This window comes from Hypanus sabinus, chromosome 1, assembly GCF_030144855.1.
Source record: "Hypanus sabinus isolate sHypSab1 chromosome 1, sHypSab1.hap1, whole genome shotgun sequence".
In the NCBI taxonomy this organism is placed as follows: domain Eukaryota; kingdom Metazoa; phylum Chordata; class Chondrichthyes; order Myliobatiformes; family Dasyatidae; genus Hypanus; species Hypanus sabinus.
This window is the reverse complement of record NC_082706.1, coordinates 103,701,993-103,718,600: the sequence shown is the minus strand read 5'-3', so window position 1 is coordinate 103,718,600 and position 16,608 is coordinate 103,701,993. Positions and strand designations below refer to the sequence as shown.

Genomic DNA, 16,608 nt, shown 5'->3' with positions numbered 1-16,608 from the left:
GATGGCCAAGGACAGATAGAGATCTTGGACCTTCATTACTGCCCTAAGTCCCAGTGGCATAAAGGGCAGTAACTAACTAATTCAAGAATGACAGCATTCTGAGAGGCTTGCGAGGCTGGAGGTAATCACAGATGTAGAACACTTAATGATTTGACAAGAATGAAAATACTAAAATTAAATCACTGCCAAACACAAGGTTTGGGGGAAGGGGGAGTTGTGGGTGATGAGTGAACAGGATCCTTCATTTCCTTAAAACACCAGCAGTTTCACAGTAAGTAAATTACTTTTGAAAGGTAGGCACGTTGCCAGTTCCCTGGACAGCAATGTGATAATGTGCAGTTATTTGTTTAGGTGCAGTTTGCTGAGGAATAAATATTGACCCTGGAACGTCAGGGAGAACTCCCCAGTCATCTTCCTTGAATTCTCCATACTAATCCCAAACTTACCATCAAACCTGCAGTCAACAGGGGTGCCATTAAACTGCAGTGTACTGACCTTGACCTTGTTTAGGCCAGATGGCAACTCTCAGACCCTTCCTCATACCTACCCCTTGAAGAGGACTCCACTCCACACCATCAGAAAACGACCTCCATCAGCATCACTGACCTCATCAACTCTGGGGAACTCATATCCACTGCCACCAAACCCTTACCCTGCACTGTTTGCTTCTACCTCTTACCCAAATCCACTAACTTGACTGTCCAGGTAGGCCCATTGTCTCTACCTGCTTCTGTCCCACTGAACTTGTCATCACACCTCGACTCCATTCTATCCCCCTTGGTTCCATCCCTTCGCAACTACATCCACAACAACTCTCCTGACTAACTTTCAATTCCCTGGCCTTGACTGCCTCATTTTCCCCTTGGGTGTCCGGGCTCTACACCCTTCTATCCCCCATCAAGCTCTTAAAATTCTCTGGTTTTTTCTCAATAAAAGAATCAACCAGTTCCCCTCCATCACCACCCTCTTCCACCTGGCAGAAATGGTTCTTACCCTCAACAATTTTTCCTTTGGCTCCTCCAATCTTCTCCAGACTCGAGGGGTAACATGGGGATCTGCATGGGCCCCAGCTGTGCCTAATTTCTTCATTGGCTATGCAGAATAGGTCATGTTCCAAGCCTTCCCTGGTAGTACTCCCCAGCTCTTCCTATGCTACATTGATCACTGCATTGGTGCTGCTTTCTGCACCAACGCTGAGCTCATTAATTTCATCAACTTTCCCTGTAACTCCCCCCCCCCCCCCTTAAATATAGTCAATGCATTTGTTGGTCTGCAGATTCTGGTAATCCAGAGCAACACACACAAAATGCCGGAGGAACTCATCAGGTCAGGCAGCATCTGTGGAAATGAATAAACAGTCGACATTTTAGGCCAAGACCCTTCTTCAGCTGAAATTTATTTGCCATTTGCTATTCTGTAACATACTTCAGATTTTAAATTCAAGATCTAGTTCAATTTTGCTGTTATCTGACTGACATGTATACAACCAAACAAAACAATGTTCCTCTGGACCACAGAGTGCTCACAAAACATGTATCACACACAGAACATAAAATATTACCAGGAATAAGTATAATTCAATGTGCATGTAGTGTGCAGCATAGGTAAACAGTCAACAGGTTGCTGTCTTTGTGATGAGACCTCAGTGGTGGCTGGGTATTCATTAGTCTCACAGACAGAAGAAAGAAGCTTTTACCCAGTCTGGCATTCCTAGAACTGATGTTTCTGTCTCACCTTCCTCTTGGGAGTGGAACAAAGGGATTGTAGGATGGGTGGTAGGGATCCCCAAAATGCTTGAAGCCCTCCATACTCTACGTGTAGGAGCCATGTATTTATTTTCTATTTGTATTGTATTTCCTGGTGCATTTATTATGGTAAACTGTCACGAGGGTTTGGGTGTGGTAGAAGCAAATGAGTATCGTTATGTACTGTATTCATGTCTTGGCTTAGTTAGGTTAGTCTGCAGATGCTGGAAATCTGAACAACACACACAAATTGCTCGAGGAACTCAGCAGGCCAAGCAGTATCTATGGGAAAAAAAAGTACAGTCGACATTTCGGGCCAGAACCCATCAGCAGGTCTCATTTTAGTTTAGTCAGGTGAAGAGGGAGTGAGCCACGGAGAATGTTTCTTTTTTGTTTGACAGCTAATTTAGTTCAACTGCTAATGATATCGCTAGTTGGAAAGTTATTAGATTGTTATGTTGATAATTTACTTTTGTTAGTTTTTTTTAAATCACTGCAAGATTGTTCTTTTTTGTTGGTTTCATAATAAAGGATTGAACTCACTTTTGTCAATTCGGAACTTTGATATTTGGAAGTGTTGATGACTCTGGCTTATTCTCTCAATAGTTTTCATTTGTTTCCGGGCATCTGCTAAAGGATGCAACACTCCTGCTAAATGTCACAAATGGGGGGAGGGAGACCCCGGTGATCATTTCATTAGCTTTTCCTGTCCTCTGTGGGGTCATGTGATCCAATGCCTTGCAGCTTCTGTACCACGAGCTAATGAAACAAAGGTATCTTGCAGCCAGACGTGACACTCTCACTGATGCTACTGTAGAAAGTTGTTAGAATGAGACATACAAAGCTCCCCACCCTCAATCTTCCCAGAAAAAGTAGACACTGCTGTGCATTCTTGAGTAATGAGGAGACACTGGGGTCCAGGTTAGATTGTCTGTTGTGTACTCCACAAAGAACTTTGTGTTCTTCACTTTCTCCATGCAAAGCCAATGATATGAAATGAGATGGTTGACTTGTGCCTTCCTGAAGTCCTCAATCATCTCTTTTGTCTGGTCCAATTTGAAACTCAGGTTGTTGCTCTCACACCATTTGACAACCCTCTCTACCTCCTCTCTGTATGACAACTCATCATTTCATGACAGGGCCAACCACTGTTGTATCCTCAGCGGACTTGATGATGCGGTTTGAGCTGGATCCATCAGTGCAGTCGTAGGTTAGCAGCGGACTGAGCACTCAGCCCTGGGAGGGGTGCACCAGTGCTCAGCATGATGGAGCTTTTTCTATGGGTAGAACTCAAAAAATACAGAAGGTGCAATCAGTGTAATGGAATTATACCACAGACCCCCCCCCCCCCCCCCCCAGTAGGCACCAGGACATTGAGGAACAGAGGTTCAGGCAGATTAAGGAAAAGTGTAAAAACAATAGGGTTGTTGTCATGGGGACTTCTTAACTTCCCTGATGTAAACTGCGACCTCCTTCTTGCAAGAGGTTCAGATGGGACAGCATTTGTTAGGTGTATCCAGGAGAATTTCTTAAATAAATGTGTAGATAGTCCAACAGGAGGAGGTGCTGTTCTGGATATGGAATTGGATAATGAGCCTGGGAGGTGACCAACCTTTCAGAGGGTGAGCAGTGACCTCAACTCTGGGAGAGTATTAAACAGAAGTAGAGCAAATTACAAGAGGGTTAGCCAAGAACTAGGGCAAGTCAATTGGGAAAAGCTGTTTTTGGGCAAGTCCACATCCAATATGTTTAATTGCCACCTGCACAGTTTTACAGGACAGGTACTTTCTAATCCGAAGGAAGGTTATGGATGGCGAAGTAAGATAACCTTGTATGTCAAGGGAAGTGATGAATTTAGTCAAAAAAAGGAAAGATCTTTACATAGGAGCAAGTCATGAAGGATAGGGAGATCAATGCCGAGAGTATTAATCTGTTATAGCATTTCCAAGTAAAGGAGGAGGTAGTGTGGGTCTCTTAAAGAGCATTAAGGTAGATAAGCTCTCCAAGGGCCTGATGGGATATGCACCAGATAATTGTGAGAAGCAAGTGCAGATCGCTGGAGCCTTGACCAATATCTTTATGTCCTTTATAGCCCCAGGCACATTGGTGGAAGGCTGGCAAGTAGCTGATGTTGCTCCATTGTTCAAGGAGGGAACCAGAGATAATCCTGGAAACTTTAGACCCGTGAGTCTCAAGTCAGTGGCAGAGAAGTTACTGGAGTGGATCTTAGGGATAGGATTTATGAACATTTAGAAAACCACAACCTACTTAGGGAGAGGTACCATGGCTTTGTGTCAGGCAAGTGGTGTCTTACTAACTTGATTGAGTTTTTTGACAAGGTGATGAAAGTGATTGATGAAGGTAGATGTGGAAATTGTCTATATGGATTTGACAAGTTCCCTTATGGAAGGGATCATCCAGAAGATTAAGATCATGGTGAATTGTGAATTGGGTTTGGATTCAGATCTGGTTTGTCCATAGAAGACTGGTAGTGGCTGAAGGGACTTTTTCTAGCTGGAGGACTGTGATTAGCGGCATGCTGCAGGGATCTGTACTGGAACCTCTGCTGTTAGCGATGTAAATGACCTGAATGAAAATACAGAAGGATGGGTTAGTAAGCTTGCAGATGACATGAAGATTGGTGGTGTTGTGGAGAGGGTAGACAACTGACAAAGAATACAGTGGGTCAGAGATCAGATGCAGATTTGAGCAGAGAGAAGGCAGATGGAGTTTAACCCAGTCAAATGTGAAGTGTTGTACCTTGGTTAGCCAAATGTAAAGAGTCATGGGCAAGACCCTCAACAGTGCTGATGAGCAGAGGAATCTTGGAGTCCAAGTTCACAGTAAGTGGCAACACAAGTTGATTGGATGGTTCAAAAAAGCATACGGCATGCTTGTCTTTATTAGTCAAGGCGCTGAATTTGAAAGTCATGGTTAGACCATATCTGGAGTATTGCATCCAGTTCTGGTCGTCCCATTACAGGATGTTTTGGCTTTGAAGAAGGTGCAGAAGACTTACCAGCCTGCTGCCTGTAATAGAGGCAAGTGCTAAATTGAGAGGAGCAGCAGAGGCCGAGGGGAGATCTGATAAGATAATGAGAGGCATAGATAGAGGAGACAGACAGCATCTTTTTCCCAGGGTTGAAATATCTAATACCAGAGGGTATACCTTTAAGGTGAGAGGGGGTAATTTCAAAAGAGATGCAAGGGGCAATTTAAAAAAATATATACACAATGGTAGATGGTAGAATGCACGGCCTGGGGTGGTGATAGAGGCAGATACATTAGGGACAGTTAAGAGATGCTTAGATAGGCACTGGAATGTGACAAAATGGAAGGATATGGGCATTGTGTAAGCAGAAGGGATTGGTTGTAGGCTGAGGGGTCTGCTCGTGTGCTATATTGTTCTATGCTCCACACACAAGGCAATCTGAAACCAAATACACGGGTCAATACCAGTGGCTGTCATGAATCAATCGTGAAAGCCACTTTCAGCAAATACACCTCCCAAGGACCTCAAATGAATCTGCACGCAAAGCCATCAAGTGCAAAAACAAAGATCATGGAACTTCCTGCAAAATCTTGCAGAAGAACCAGATATGTGCAAGCAGAAATTGATGCGAAATTGCCGTGTTCACAAAAAAACAAAAATCACGGGCTTTATGGATGTTAACAGTCTTTAAGCTGTAGCAGCTGTGACTCAGTGAGTAGAATGAACTGTCAGCCTAGATTTGTGCACTCCCAATGACCTGTGTACAGAAGTCCAGTGCAATGCAGTACTTAGTTATGCATCGTCTGTACCCTGCTGTTCGCAATCATACTTCAAAAAGCAGAGAAATTTTTCATAGTGCTATAGGGCCCATTTATCCTATAATCAATATTTCTAAAGCAGACGATCCACTCTTTATTACATTGTTGCTTGTGGAATTTAGCTGCTTTTCTTACAACAGCAGTGTCTTAAACACTCAATCACAATCATCCTCCCAACTGCCTCTATCTTAACACTGCCCTGGATCCATCTGCTTCTCGTTTCTTTTTGACTGCCTTCATCTATCACCAACCTGTCCCCACATCTCCACTCCAATATGCTTATCATCCGTCACCCCTCCTTGGTCCACCAATCACCTCAGGATCTGCCCCCTCCTTGATATACTGGCCTATGCCCCTCTGTCCCGGACCCAAAATATCAACAACTCCTCCCACCTTCCCACCACAGATGGTGTTTAACCCACAGTTCCTCTAACAAATTGTTTGTGGCTCTCAAATACCCTATTGGTTGCAATACTCTTTGCAAGATATGGAAGATACTATGGAAAATTATATTATTCATTTAATACTTGTAGCTCCTCCCTCTGTTTAAACTCCTGTACATCTCATCCACAGTGTCAGTGCAGAAAGCATAATGCACACTTAGCCCCAGTTGTAGGGTCATCTTTCTTTACCCCCAGAGGCAGCATACTTTGGCATTGGGGAATGGGTGGGCCCTCAGGCTGGCACCCAGAGTGAACTTTAAGGTCAGGGTGGCTGTATTCTCTGCCTTCGGGAATGTCAGAAGTGTTCCATGTTAAAAGTTTTCATCACATGGAAAACATCGTGGTTCTAATTACTGAGCAGGCCTAACATTGCAAGGATACAGCTTCAAGTATTCTCTCACTCTTGCCAACCTACTTTCACTTTAAAAAGACCAATAGCTTAAAATATCCAAAGAATTAGAAAGGCAGGCTTAAGTCATCTTCCTTCAACATTTTCTATTATGAAAGAAAGATATTTTATTCTTTTCTCTCTTTTTGCTCAGCAGGAATAGTAAATGAGAGCAGTCGAATGTGGGGAATGGGGCTTTCTTCTCCACGACAACTGGTCAGTATGTCATTATCACTGGTTGGGCACCCTTTCAACTTCCTACTGATGCTGAGGGCAGAGAGCCAAGCTGTCACATCTCTTTTGTCATTTTCAATAATACATCTGTCTGCTACTTGGGCTTACACACATATCTTTGCTTTATTTGCACTCAACGAAAAGCGCCTGATTAACTGCTCCATTCTTGCTGGGAGAGGTTTGAAATCCATCCCATTCAAATTGTGGTGTTCAGAGCTTTTGTAAAAACAATTCCCTTCATTAGGGTCTTATACTAGAATGGATATTTAAAGATTAGAGAGAATTAGAGCACTGTGCAAGAATTGTTCATACAGAGTTAGAATTGATAGCTTAAGGATAGGAAAAGTCGGTAATTAATGGCCTCAATTTGTTAGAGGAACTGTGGGTTGAACACCGTCTGTGGGGAGGAGGGAGGAGTTGTTGATATTTTGGGTCAAAACCATACATCAGGACAGAGGGTAATGGCCAGTTTAAAGAGGGGAGCAGATCCGGAGGTGATTGGTGAAGGATGAAACATATTGAGTCAGGAGTGGGGAAGGGGATGGAGTGGAGACATGGGGACAGGTAGATGATAGATGAAGGCAGTCAAAAGAAATGAGAAGCAGATGGATCCAGGGCGGTGTGAAGATAGAGGCAGTTGGGAGGATGATTGTGATTGAGTGTTTAGACACTGCTGTTGTAGGAAACTGCACGTATGAGGTTGTTAGGGGTGTGTCGTTGGAGTACTGTGGCACCATGGTTGTTTAGCAGCTAACACAACGCTATGACAGCTCAGAGTGTCAGAGTTCAGGGTTCAATTCTACCAGTCCTCTGTAAGCAAGTGTGTAAGATCCTTCCCATGCGTGTGGGTTTCCTCCGGATGCTCCAGTTTCCTCCCACAGTCCAAAGATGTATCAGTTAGTAGGTTAATTGGTCATTGTAGATTGTCCCACTATTGGCTAGGATTAAATCGGTGGGTTGTTGGGTGGCTCGGTTTGAAGGGTCGGAAGGGCCTATTCCGTGTTGTATCTCTAAATAAAATAGAAACAAGATAGACTCTGGAATAAGGATTGTTGCTCCGACCATCAGTCTGCACAATCCTGAGGTGTACAACGTGCTGCTCAGGTTTACAAACCCCAGCATAAGGAAACAATATGGTTGGCTGGAATGGATGATCTGGGCAATGCAGCGCAGGCAGAAAATACTGGCCTTGGACATCACTCCCAATATGAGAGGTTCAGTTTTAAATCATGCAAGCTAAGGTATTATGTATTCATAAGGGCAAAAAATGAATGGGTAGTAGAGTTTTGATGAGCAAGGTTATTAAGTGGAAGCTGGAATACCAATCACTATAATCAAATTGAACTAGATCAAGTGCTGAATGGTGTCTTCCAATCCTAATGTTCCTACAAACATTTCATCTTAATACATTGAAAATGAAGCAATCAAAGAAATACTGCTATTAACATCCAATGTCATGACTAAATGGCATGGCCAAAAAGCAGTAAGTTCACAACCAAAACAATCACAGTGAATGAGCAGAACGCAGAATTTACATTTGTTCTTTATTCACAATCAGAGTCAACAATGTTTCCAAAATATCATTTCATTTGCAATGTTTGAGTACCCTTGTTTGACCAGGCAGTTTGTGATAAATTGGAACCTTACCCTCTTGATCTAATGTCACCAGTGGGCCTCTGACTGTAGGCAGGATTCATGAGCTATAATATCTTCAGATTGCAGCTTGTTCTCTGATATCAATTAGACCTGATACATGGGTTGGGATGACGCTCTTGGTAGGTTCTGAGGCAACGCTGTGTAACTGAACACAAAGGGCTGAATTTAGTTTCAGCACTGAGAATTACAGGTTGGAAAATAACCGTGGCCAAGGAGCTCTCTGAGAAAATCAAATGATGTCCTCCCCCGTGATGCTTCCAAACACTCAGGCCATCGAATATGTGCCAGCTGCCTGCAGGTGTAATCTAGTCAGCTCCTTACCCCAGCTCTTTCCGGTGGCTCTACATTTTCTACACCTCGATTCCCTTTCTCCCTGCTCTCTCAGAATCCTTTGAAAGCCAGGCTGGAAATTGGTAAAGAAAGAGCACATTTCATTTTGGTTCCTTTTACAAATTTCTGGATCAAAAATTCATGATAATGCCTTCTTCATTTATTAATCAGATAAATTTCAATATATTTTTTTTACAAGTTTCTTTCTCTAGGCTTCTTTACATGGTATACTGTATTTCCAGAAAGAAAAAGTAGTTACTGCTGAAAAGCAGCAAGAAGTGAAGACCAGGTAAAATGCTATTTACAAAATGTCACTGGTTTGATTAAGACAGGACTTCAACTAGTTAGTGAAACTCACATTAGAACATCTGTGATACTTAAGGAAATTGCATTCCTAAAGATATTCTATAGTGTCTCAAATGTTCTGCCTCCCCTCCTCTCATTGTCTCCTAGGCTCAGGCAGATAACATCACCAACACTTTAGAAGGTGAACCAAGAGGATTTGTATAAATTCTGCTTAGTGGGAAGAATAGTTCCATCATTTTAATTTTGCTAATTGTACTTCCAGAATCAAACTCAATCAGCAATTCCATGACAGTTCAATGAAAGGGCGAGATATCAAGAAGAGTTTTATAACATATGCACCATATGAGACGGACAACTAAAATGCCATATGAAAGTGTTCTTAGCATATAAGGTTTTCATTGGGTTACTTTAATTGCTGCTAATGTAACAGGAAACACATCTGTTCAGCTATAAATGCTGCAGTTACAAACCATTATCATAAAACAAAATGTTAAAAACTTGATAAACCTCCAAACTCCAGAAACACACTGAAACTGTGCACGTTTACCTTCAGTGAGCATTTGAGTCCAAGGTTGATCACCCTATACTGACTGGTTCTTGTATCCCTAACACTGGATGTTCAAAAAATTCCTATCTTCCATCATTGGATGGCTGAGAGCTGCAGTGCTTCGTAGGGTTTACCCCTCCAACCCGAGCCTCTTCCCCAGCACGGGAACGGTCTTGAAGGCAGCAAATGGATTTGAGTACTGCAGAATCACTTCCGCTGGACAGTACTGAACGGCGGTGGCTGCACGGTCTGGATGGACTGAAACACCGGCTTCTTCCTCACATCTGAATTCAGAGCTTTCACCGAGGGCAGTAACTGATTCCTTTTGATGATCTGTAGTGCCAACTGCGTGTTGCCTGTACCCACCAACCGAAGAAAAAGAAAGCAAAATGTACCAACTGGTGGAATTGTTCCCAAACACAACTGCACATTCATTGCAGGCAGATGCAAGCAGTATTAACAGAAAATGTAAACTTACAGTCAATTAATGCAATGGTCAAAGCAAGGACTACTACATTTGTACATGAGAGCAAGGAGTTAAAACTTAGAAGGCCATTCAGCCCCTTGAGCTGCTTCTGTCATTTAATGAGATCATAGCTGATATCTTAACACACCATTTTCCTGACACCCTTTTCTGACATGAAGCTATAAATCTGTTTGAAATGGAGTTGCAGATTTCCACTGCCTGGTAAATAGGGAAATGTTTCCAAAGGACATTCATGAAGAGCGTGATAATGCCAAGGCAATGCTCCTTTGTTGCAGAATCCCCTAAGGTAATAATTTCTCTCTGTTCTGCTTCAACCTTAAGCACTTTAATCAGATTTTCCTTAATCATGCATCCTCAAAGGAATGCAAAACTTATCTTGCCTTTCAAATCCTTTTGTAGTCTCACTCTTTATCTTTGCAATCACATCCAGCCCTCTTCTGAGACCTATGCCCCAACAGTTCTACTCTCTTGAACATCTCCAGTTTTAATTGTTGCACGACTGGTGGGAATGTTTACAACTGCCAAGACCAAGTCTGGAATCACCTTCCAAAACCCTTCTCTCCTCATTTATGACATTCCTTGAAACTATCCCTTTTGGCTAATTCCTGCCTGTAGCCTTGACTTCTCAATATTAATCATTTTCAGTTTTTCTCATCGTATATTTGATCTGTTTTTCATTCAAAACTTATTATATACTGGATATGACATTACTCTGACCACAGACCCCGAGAAAAGTACTCATATAATGGGAAATTCATCCATGGAAAAGAGGAACACTGACAAATATGGGCTCAATGAACCTTCGTAATTCAGAAGTATGACACAGCAATTGACAATTAGATCATAAGATCAAAGGAGCAGGAGAGTTCATCGAGTCTGCTCAGCCATTCTATCATGGTTGATCCCAGATCCCACTCAAACCCACATATCTGCCTTCTTGCCATATCCTTTGATGCCCTGACCAATCAGGAAATGATCATCTTCTGCCTTAAACATACCCATGGACTTGGCCACTGCAGTCTGTGGCAGAACATTCCACAGTTTCACTTCTCTCTGGCTAAAAAATAAAAATCCTCCTTACCTTTGTTCTAAAAGGTCGTCACTCAATTTTGAGGCTGTGCCCTCCAGTTCTGGATACCTCTATCATAGGAAACATCCTCTCCACATCCACCCTATCTAGTCCTTTTAACATTCAGTAGGTTTCAATGAGATCCCTGAACATTCTTCTAAATTCCAGTGAGTACAGGCCCAAACATACGCTACTCATATGTTAACCAATTCATTCCCAGAATCATCCCTGTAAACCTCCTCTGGAATCTCTCCAATAACAACACATCCTTTCTGAGATAAAGGGTCCAAAACTGTCGACAATACTCAAAGTACGGCCTGACTAGTGTCTTATAAAGCCTCAGCATTACCTCCTTACTCTTGTATACTATTCCCCTTGAAATAAGTGCCAACATTGCACTTGCCTTCTCTACCACAGAGTGAACCTGTAAATTAACCTTCTGAGAGTCTTGCTGTACTTGCCTCCAACCTGTCAGCCACTCCTCTATCCATGCCAGTATCTTTTCTGTAACACCATAGGATTTTATCTTGTTAAGCAGCTTCATGTGTGGAAACTTATCAAATGCCTTCTGGAAATCCAAGTAAATGACATCCACTACCTCTCCTTTGTCCACCCTGCTTGCTCCTTCCTCAAAGAACTCTAACAGATTTATCAGGCACGATTTCCCTTTACAGGAACCATGCTGACTTTGACTTATTTATCATTAGTCTCCAAGTACCCAGAAACCGCATCCTTAATAAATGGACTCCAACACTTTCCATACCACTGAGCTTGGGTTAATTGGCCTATAATTTCATTTCTTTTGCCTTCCTCCCTTCTTCAAGAGTGGAGTGACATTTGCAATCTTCTAGTCTTCTGGGACCATGCCAGAATAAAGTGATTCTTGAAAGATCATGACCAATGCATCCATTATCTCTTTAGCAACCTCTCTCAGGACTCTGGGATGTAGTCCATCTGGCCCAGGTGACTTATCCACCTGAAGACCTTTCAGTTTGCCTAGCACTTTTTCCTTTGTAATAGCAATGGTACTCACTCCTGCTCCCTGACACTCCTGGATCTCTGGCACACAGTTGGTATCTTCCACAGTGAAGACTGATACAGAGTACCCATTAAGTTCATCTGCCATCTAGTTGTTTTTCCAGCCATGACTAATATGCCTACAATGTCATATCCACCAATTTCTAATCTGCCATGAGCTCATCCACCTTATTCTGAATGCTACTCGCATTTAGATACAGCACCTTTAGTCCTGCATTCTTTGCCCTTTTGAATATTGCCTCTATGGTACAATTTAACTCTTTGCTCTTTCTACATCTGTACCCAATCACTGGCTTGTCCTTCCTTACATTCATGTCACACCTATCATCTACTTGTAAACATAGCAGCTCATCCTCCACTCTATCGTCCTGGTTCCCATCCCCTTGCCATATTAGTTTTGTGCCAAGAGGCCAGGGAATTAATGTGTTAAGTTCAACTTGCATTGGGAATTATATACTGTACCAGTGAACTTAAAATGAAAATTCATGTGCTCAGACAAGTCAAGAAATAGTTGCATCAAACTATTTCTCTGGCACTTCTCTCCCCAGAGAATTTATTACTCTACATATGCAAAGAACCAGCATTTGCTATTGAAAGATCATCCAGAGAAAAAAAGTTACTCTAATTTCTACACACTGCAACCTTAGAGATCATTATCAAATGCAAACGTACCATTCTGTAGCTCAAGATAAACAGCCAGTAAGATGCCTTCTGGTGGAATCTCTTTGGGACTAATCATTGATGCAGCCTTCAATTGATAAAGAAAAACACAAATGAGCTAGTGCCCAACTAAACCGTTGACAGACTTGTTTAGAACAGAATATATCAAAACTGAAGCACTTCATTAAGGACTTCCTGAAAACTCAAACAGTAAATACTTTGAGTCATTTGCAATCCCCTTTAAAAAAAAAAGGCACAAGAAACATTTACAAGTAGAAAATCTGAGATCAGTAAGAAGGTGAATATGAGATGGAAAAGACAAAAAACTGCAAAATGAATTAAAAAATTATCAACTTCATTTAAGTATTTATAAATAAAGCAGTATATTCAAAAATGAACAAATTACAATAGTGCAGTAGGGGAATATGTTATTTGTTCATTCAGACAAGACTATTTTCATTGGCCTCCACTGGTCAACACAAGGCTGACATGGTGGTGCAGTGCAGTGACATGGTGGACATGTAATGCTATAACAGTGCCAATTCTGCCACTGTCTGTACATTCTCTGTGACTGCAAGGGTTTTCTCCAGGTGCTCAGGTTTTCTCCCACGTTCTGAAGACGTACAATCCGTGTTAATGGGTTAATTGGTCACATGGGTGTAACTGGATAATGCGGGCTTATTGTGGCAGAAGGGCCTGCTACTATACTGCATCTCTAAACAAATAAGTCTAAACAGGGATCAAGCTTCAAACATCCACATGCAAATAGTATGCAGCCCAGAATTCCAAAAGGCCAGTGAAACAGAGACTGAACACTACATTTAAAAATTCAATTGACAAAAAGTATGCAAAAGATTGAGGGTAGTTAAATATTAGAAGGAATGGACACCGAGAAGCTAATCGTGTATCAATTGTAAGAAACTATTAGATAAAATCAAAACACTGAGAAAGATGCTGATCAAAAAACCAAAATAAATAGGATCTAAATATCCTAAAGTTACTGGAATATACTGTGAAAACAGTGCAAATTACAAATTAAATAGATAATGTGGTCCATACACATCTGATAAAATATCGTACAAATTAGATGGGAAGTTGCCAGCCCATGGTATAAACAAGTGGAGAAATAGCTGAAAGCCAGAAAGCAAAGCAATACGCTAAAGTTAAGTTTCTCAGATTGGCAGCTATTGTGAAACCACAGGGACAAGGATTTGTATCACCAGAGGTTCACACACACAATTCATTCCAGGATTTTTTACTGGATAGTGTCTATACTGACTAGGAATCCAATACCATAAGCCTGTTTGTTAACCGACAAATGATGTAAAGAAGTGACATGATTTTATCTGTTATTTTAATTTAAATGGGATTTAATTTGTTTTCTTTCCCCCACAGCAGGGAAAACATAGAAAATTGCTGTGTGAGATATATCAGTTCAATGTAGGTAAGGTTATATTCAAAAGAATGGGCTACAGCAACAAGCTTAAGTGACCAACAAGATAGTCCTAATATTTGACAGAGCCTGGGTACACGTGCTGTAGTTTGGTCACGAGAGCGTTGTAGTGATCTGTGACTGTTGTGGAGGGACATTCAAATGCCACACGTCTTGAAGTTACCTCAAACGAAGGTTAAACAACATTTTCCTCCAATGTCAATCAATAGGATTTAGAATGATTGGCTGGAAATTGAAAATAAATTCAAGTGGATAAAGATTGAAGAAAGGAAAACTAATTTTCAAATCACAGAGTTTCTGTCCAAAAGCAGGGTAGGAGACCAAGCAATTCACTCAGCTGATCAGTAAAAGCATAAAGGACCACACAACCACCCCTTGACAGAAACTGTACACATTAGTAGGCTCAAATGGGGTATCTGTCATCAGACAGCAGAATCAAAATACTGGGTTAAAGTGCAGGAATAAAGGCAGATTCTCAACTCCCTAGTAGGTGGGCAGTTAACAAAAATGAAACATGCAGATATAAAATGGGATTATAGCCAGTAAGGAAACAAATACAAGAATACTGAAGAACAAGATTAACGAATACAGTCGGCCCTCCTTATCCGCGGGGGATTGGTTCCAGGACCCCCCGCAGATACCAAAATTCACTGATGCTTACTGATTCACTGATAAGTCCCTTATTTAACATGTATCAGTGCGGTGATCTTTAGGACCCAGCGGAACCCTGGACTTTATTTACCATGTCTCCGTGTGGTGGACATTAGGACCTGGCGGCGCAGCTCTGAATCCGCAGTGTTTCTGTTCACGAAAATAATCACGATCGCGATTGAAAATAAGGTGGAAATAATAAAGTGATTGGAAAGAGGTGAAACGTCATCAGTCATTGAAAAAGCATTAGGCTACAATCAGTCCACGATCAGAAAAATTTTAAATGGAGAATGTGAAAAGCCCTGCCCCGATGAAAGCTACAATTATTACTAAGCAACGCAGTGATTAAATTATTGAAATACGCATGTTTCTTAAGTGTTTTATATGCATAGAAAGGTAAAATATGTACTATATACTAAGAAAAACGCTTGACTAACTGACGCTAAATAATACTGGATGTACCTGTTCCGACTTCAAATCCGACTTAAAGACGGACTCAGGATTGGAAATCATTCATAACCCGGGGACTGCCTGTACTCTTAAGTCATCTCTAGATTATTTATGATACCTAATACTATAAATGCTTTGTAAATAGTTGTTATACTGTATTGTTGAGGGAATAATGACAAGAAAAAATAGTCTGTACATGCTCAAGCAACAAGTGCTGGAGAAAGAACTTCCGGGTTTTCCCGATCCTCAGTTGGTTGAATCCGCGCATGCGGAATCCACGGATAAGGAAGGCCGATTGTATATCAAATTTAATTTAGGAGTGCCTAGTACAAGTGGTGACTAATGTTAAATCCTTTACAACCTTCATGAAGGCAATCAGCTAAAGAACACTAATTTATTTCTTGTGGAATGCAAAAAAAATCTTGAGAATCAAAGTTTAAAGTAAGGATTGAAACATTATCTCCACACCCCACCACCTTCCTCCCTCCACACCTGCAGTCTGGTGATAACTGTACAGGAACTTTTTTCAGCAAGTGAAAGAAAGAGACCTCTCACACCACAGCTTCCACCTAAGGATTCGGATGGAGCAGTAAAAAAAAAATGACACTCTGCTTTCTCACCTGATGAAGGCACTTGCGTGCCTTGTCATATTCACTGCGTAGACAATATGCACTGCCAAGGTTAAAGAGCATCATTGCACGAGCTGATGTAACGGAATTAGGGTAACACTGCAGTATCTGTTTCCCAGCTGGTGAATGCACAAAGTTTAGAAGAGCATGTTAGCTTCTCATCTGTTTGTTGATGACTGACTGTAAATCATTTCAGAAAAATCAGAATCTGGCTAGAAAGCATAGTTTCAACTAATAGAATGCAACAAAGATTTAACCTCATTGGAAGTATTCTGGTAATCACACAGTGGAGGGAGAATACAAATTTAAGTGTTCAGAAAGATATAATTTGTGCCAACTATAGTATGCATAGTAACAAACATACTAACGTATGTATCTAGGTCCTGACACTCAGTCTGGCTCATTTGTAGAAATATACACATTGCTTAATGGAGCAGAAAGCCTGGAAGAATATAGACAGTGTCAGAACAAAAGTTAAGTGGTAAGAATGAAATCAAAGAGTTTTTAAAAATGAAACAGCCGAAGGCTTTTCCTAACTTACATAATATGCAATGGGATAAGGAATGAAAGATTAAGGCCCATTAGGAACTTATCAATAAACAATTGTGGAGGTAGAGGATATGAACAAGGTGCTGGATGAATATTTTGTAAATGCTTTAAAGAGCAATTGTCAGTGATGTTGTTATTATCGAATATGATAAACACTTAAAGA

General features: G+C 41.3%; 1 protein-coding gene across 3 annotated transcripts in view; it reads right to left on the bottom strand.

Annotated features, from left to right (window-relative positions):
• Window positions 1–8,145: 8,145 nt before the first annotated feature.
• cnot10 (CCR4-NOT transcription complex, subunit 10) overlaps window positions 8,146–16,608 on the bottom strand; it is a 38,823-nt gene continuing 30,360 nt past the window's right edge. For all 3 annotated transcript variants that reach the window (XM_059973311.1, XM_059973297.1, XM_059973301.1), the window contains exons 17-19: window positions 15,888–16,015; window positions 12,726–12,801; window positions 8,146–9,815 (exon numbers count right to left, since the gene is read on the bottom strand). In XM_059973311.1, the coding sequence (XP_059829294.1) occupies window positions 9,667–9,815; window positions 12,726–12,801; window positions 15,888–16,015 (353 nt within the window). In that variant the 3' untranslated portion in view covers window positions 8,146–9,666. The remainder of the gene's footprint in view (window positions 9,816–12,725; window positions 12,802–15,887; window positions 16,016–16,608) is intronic.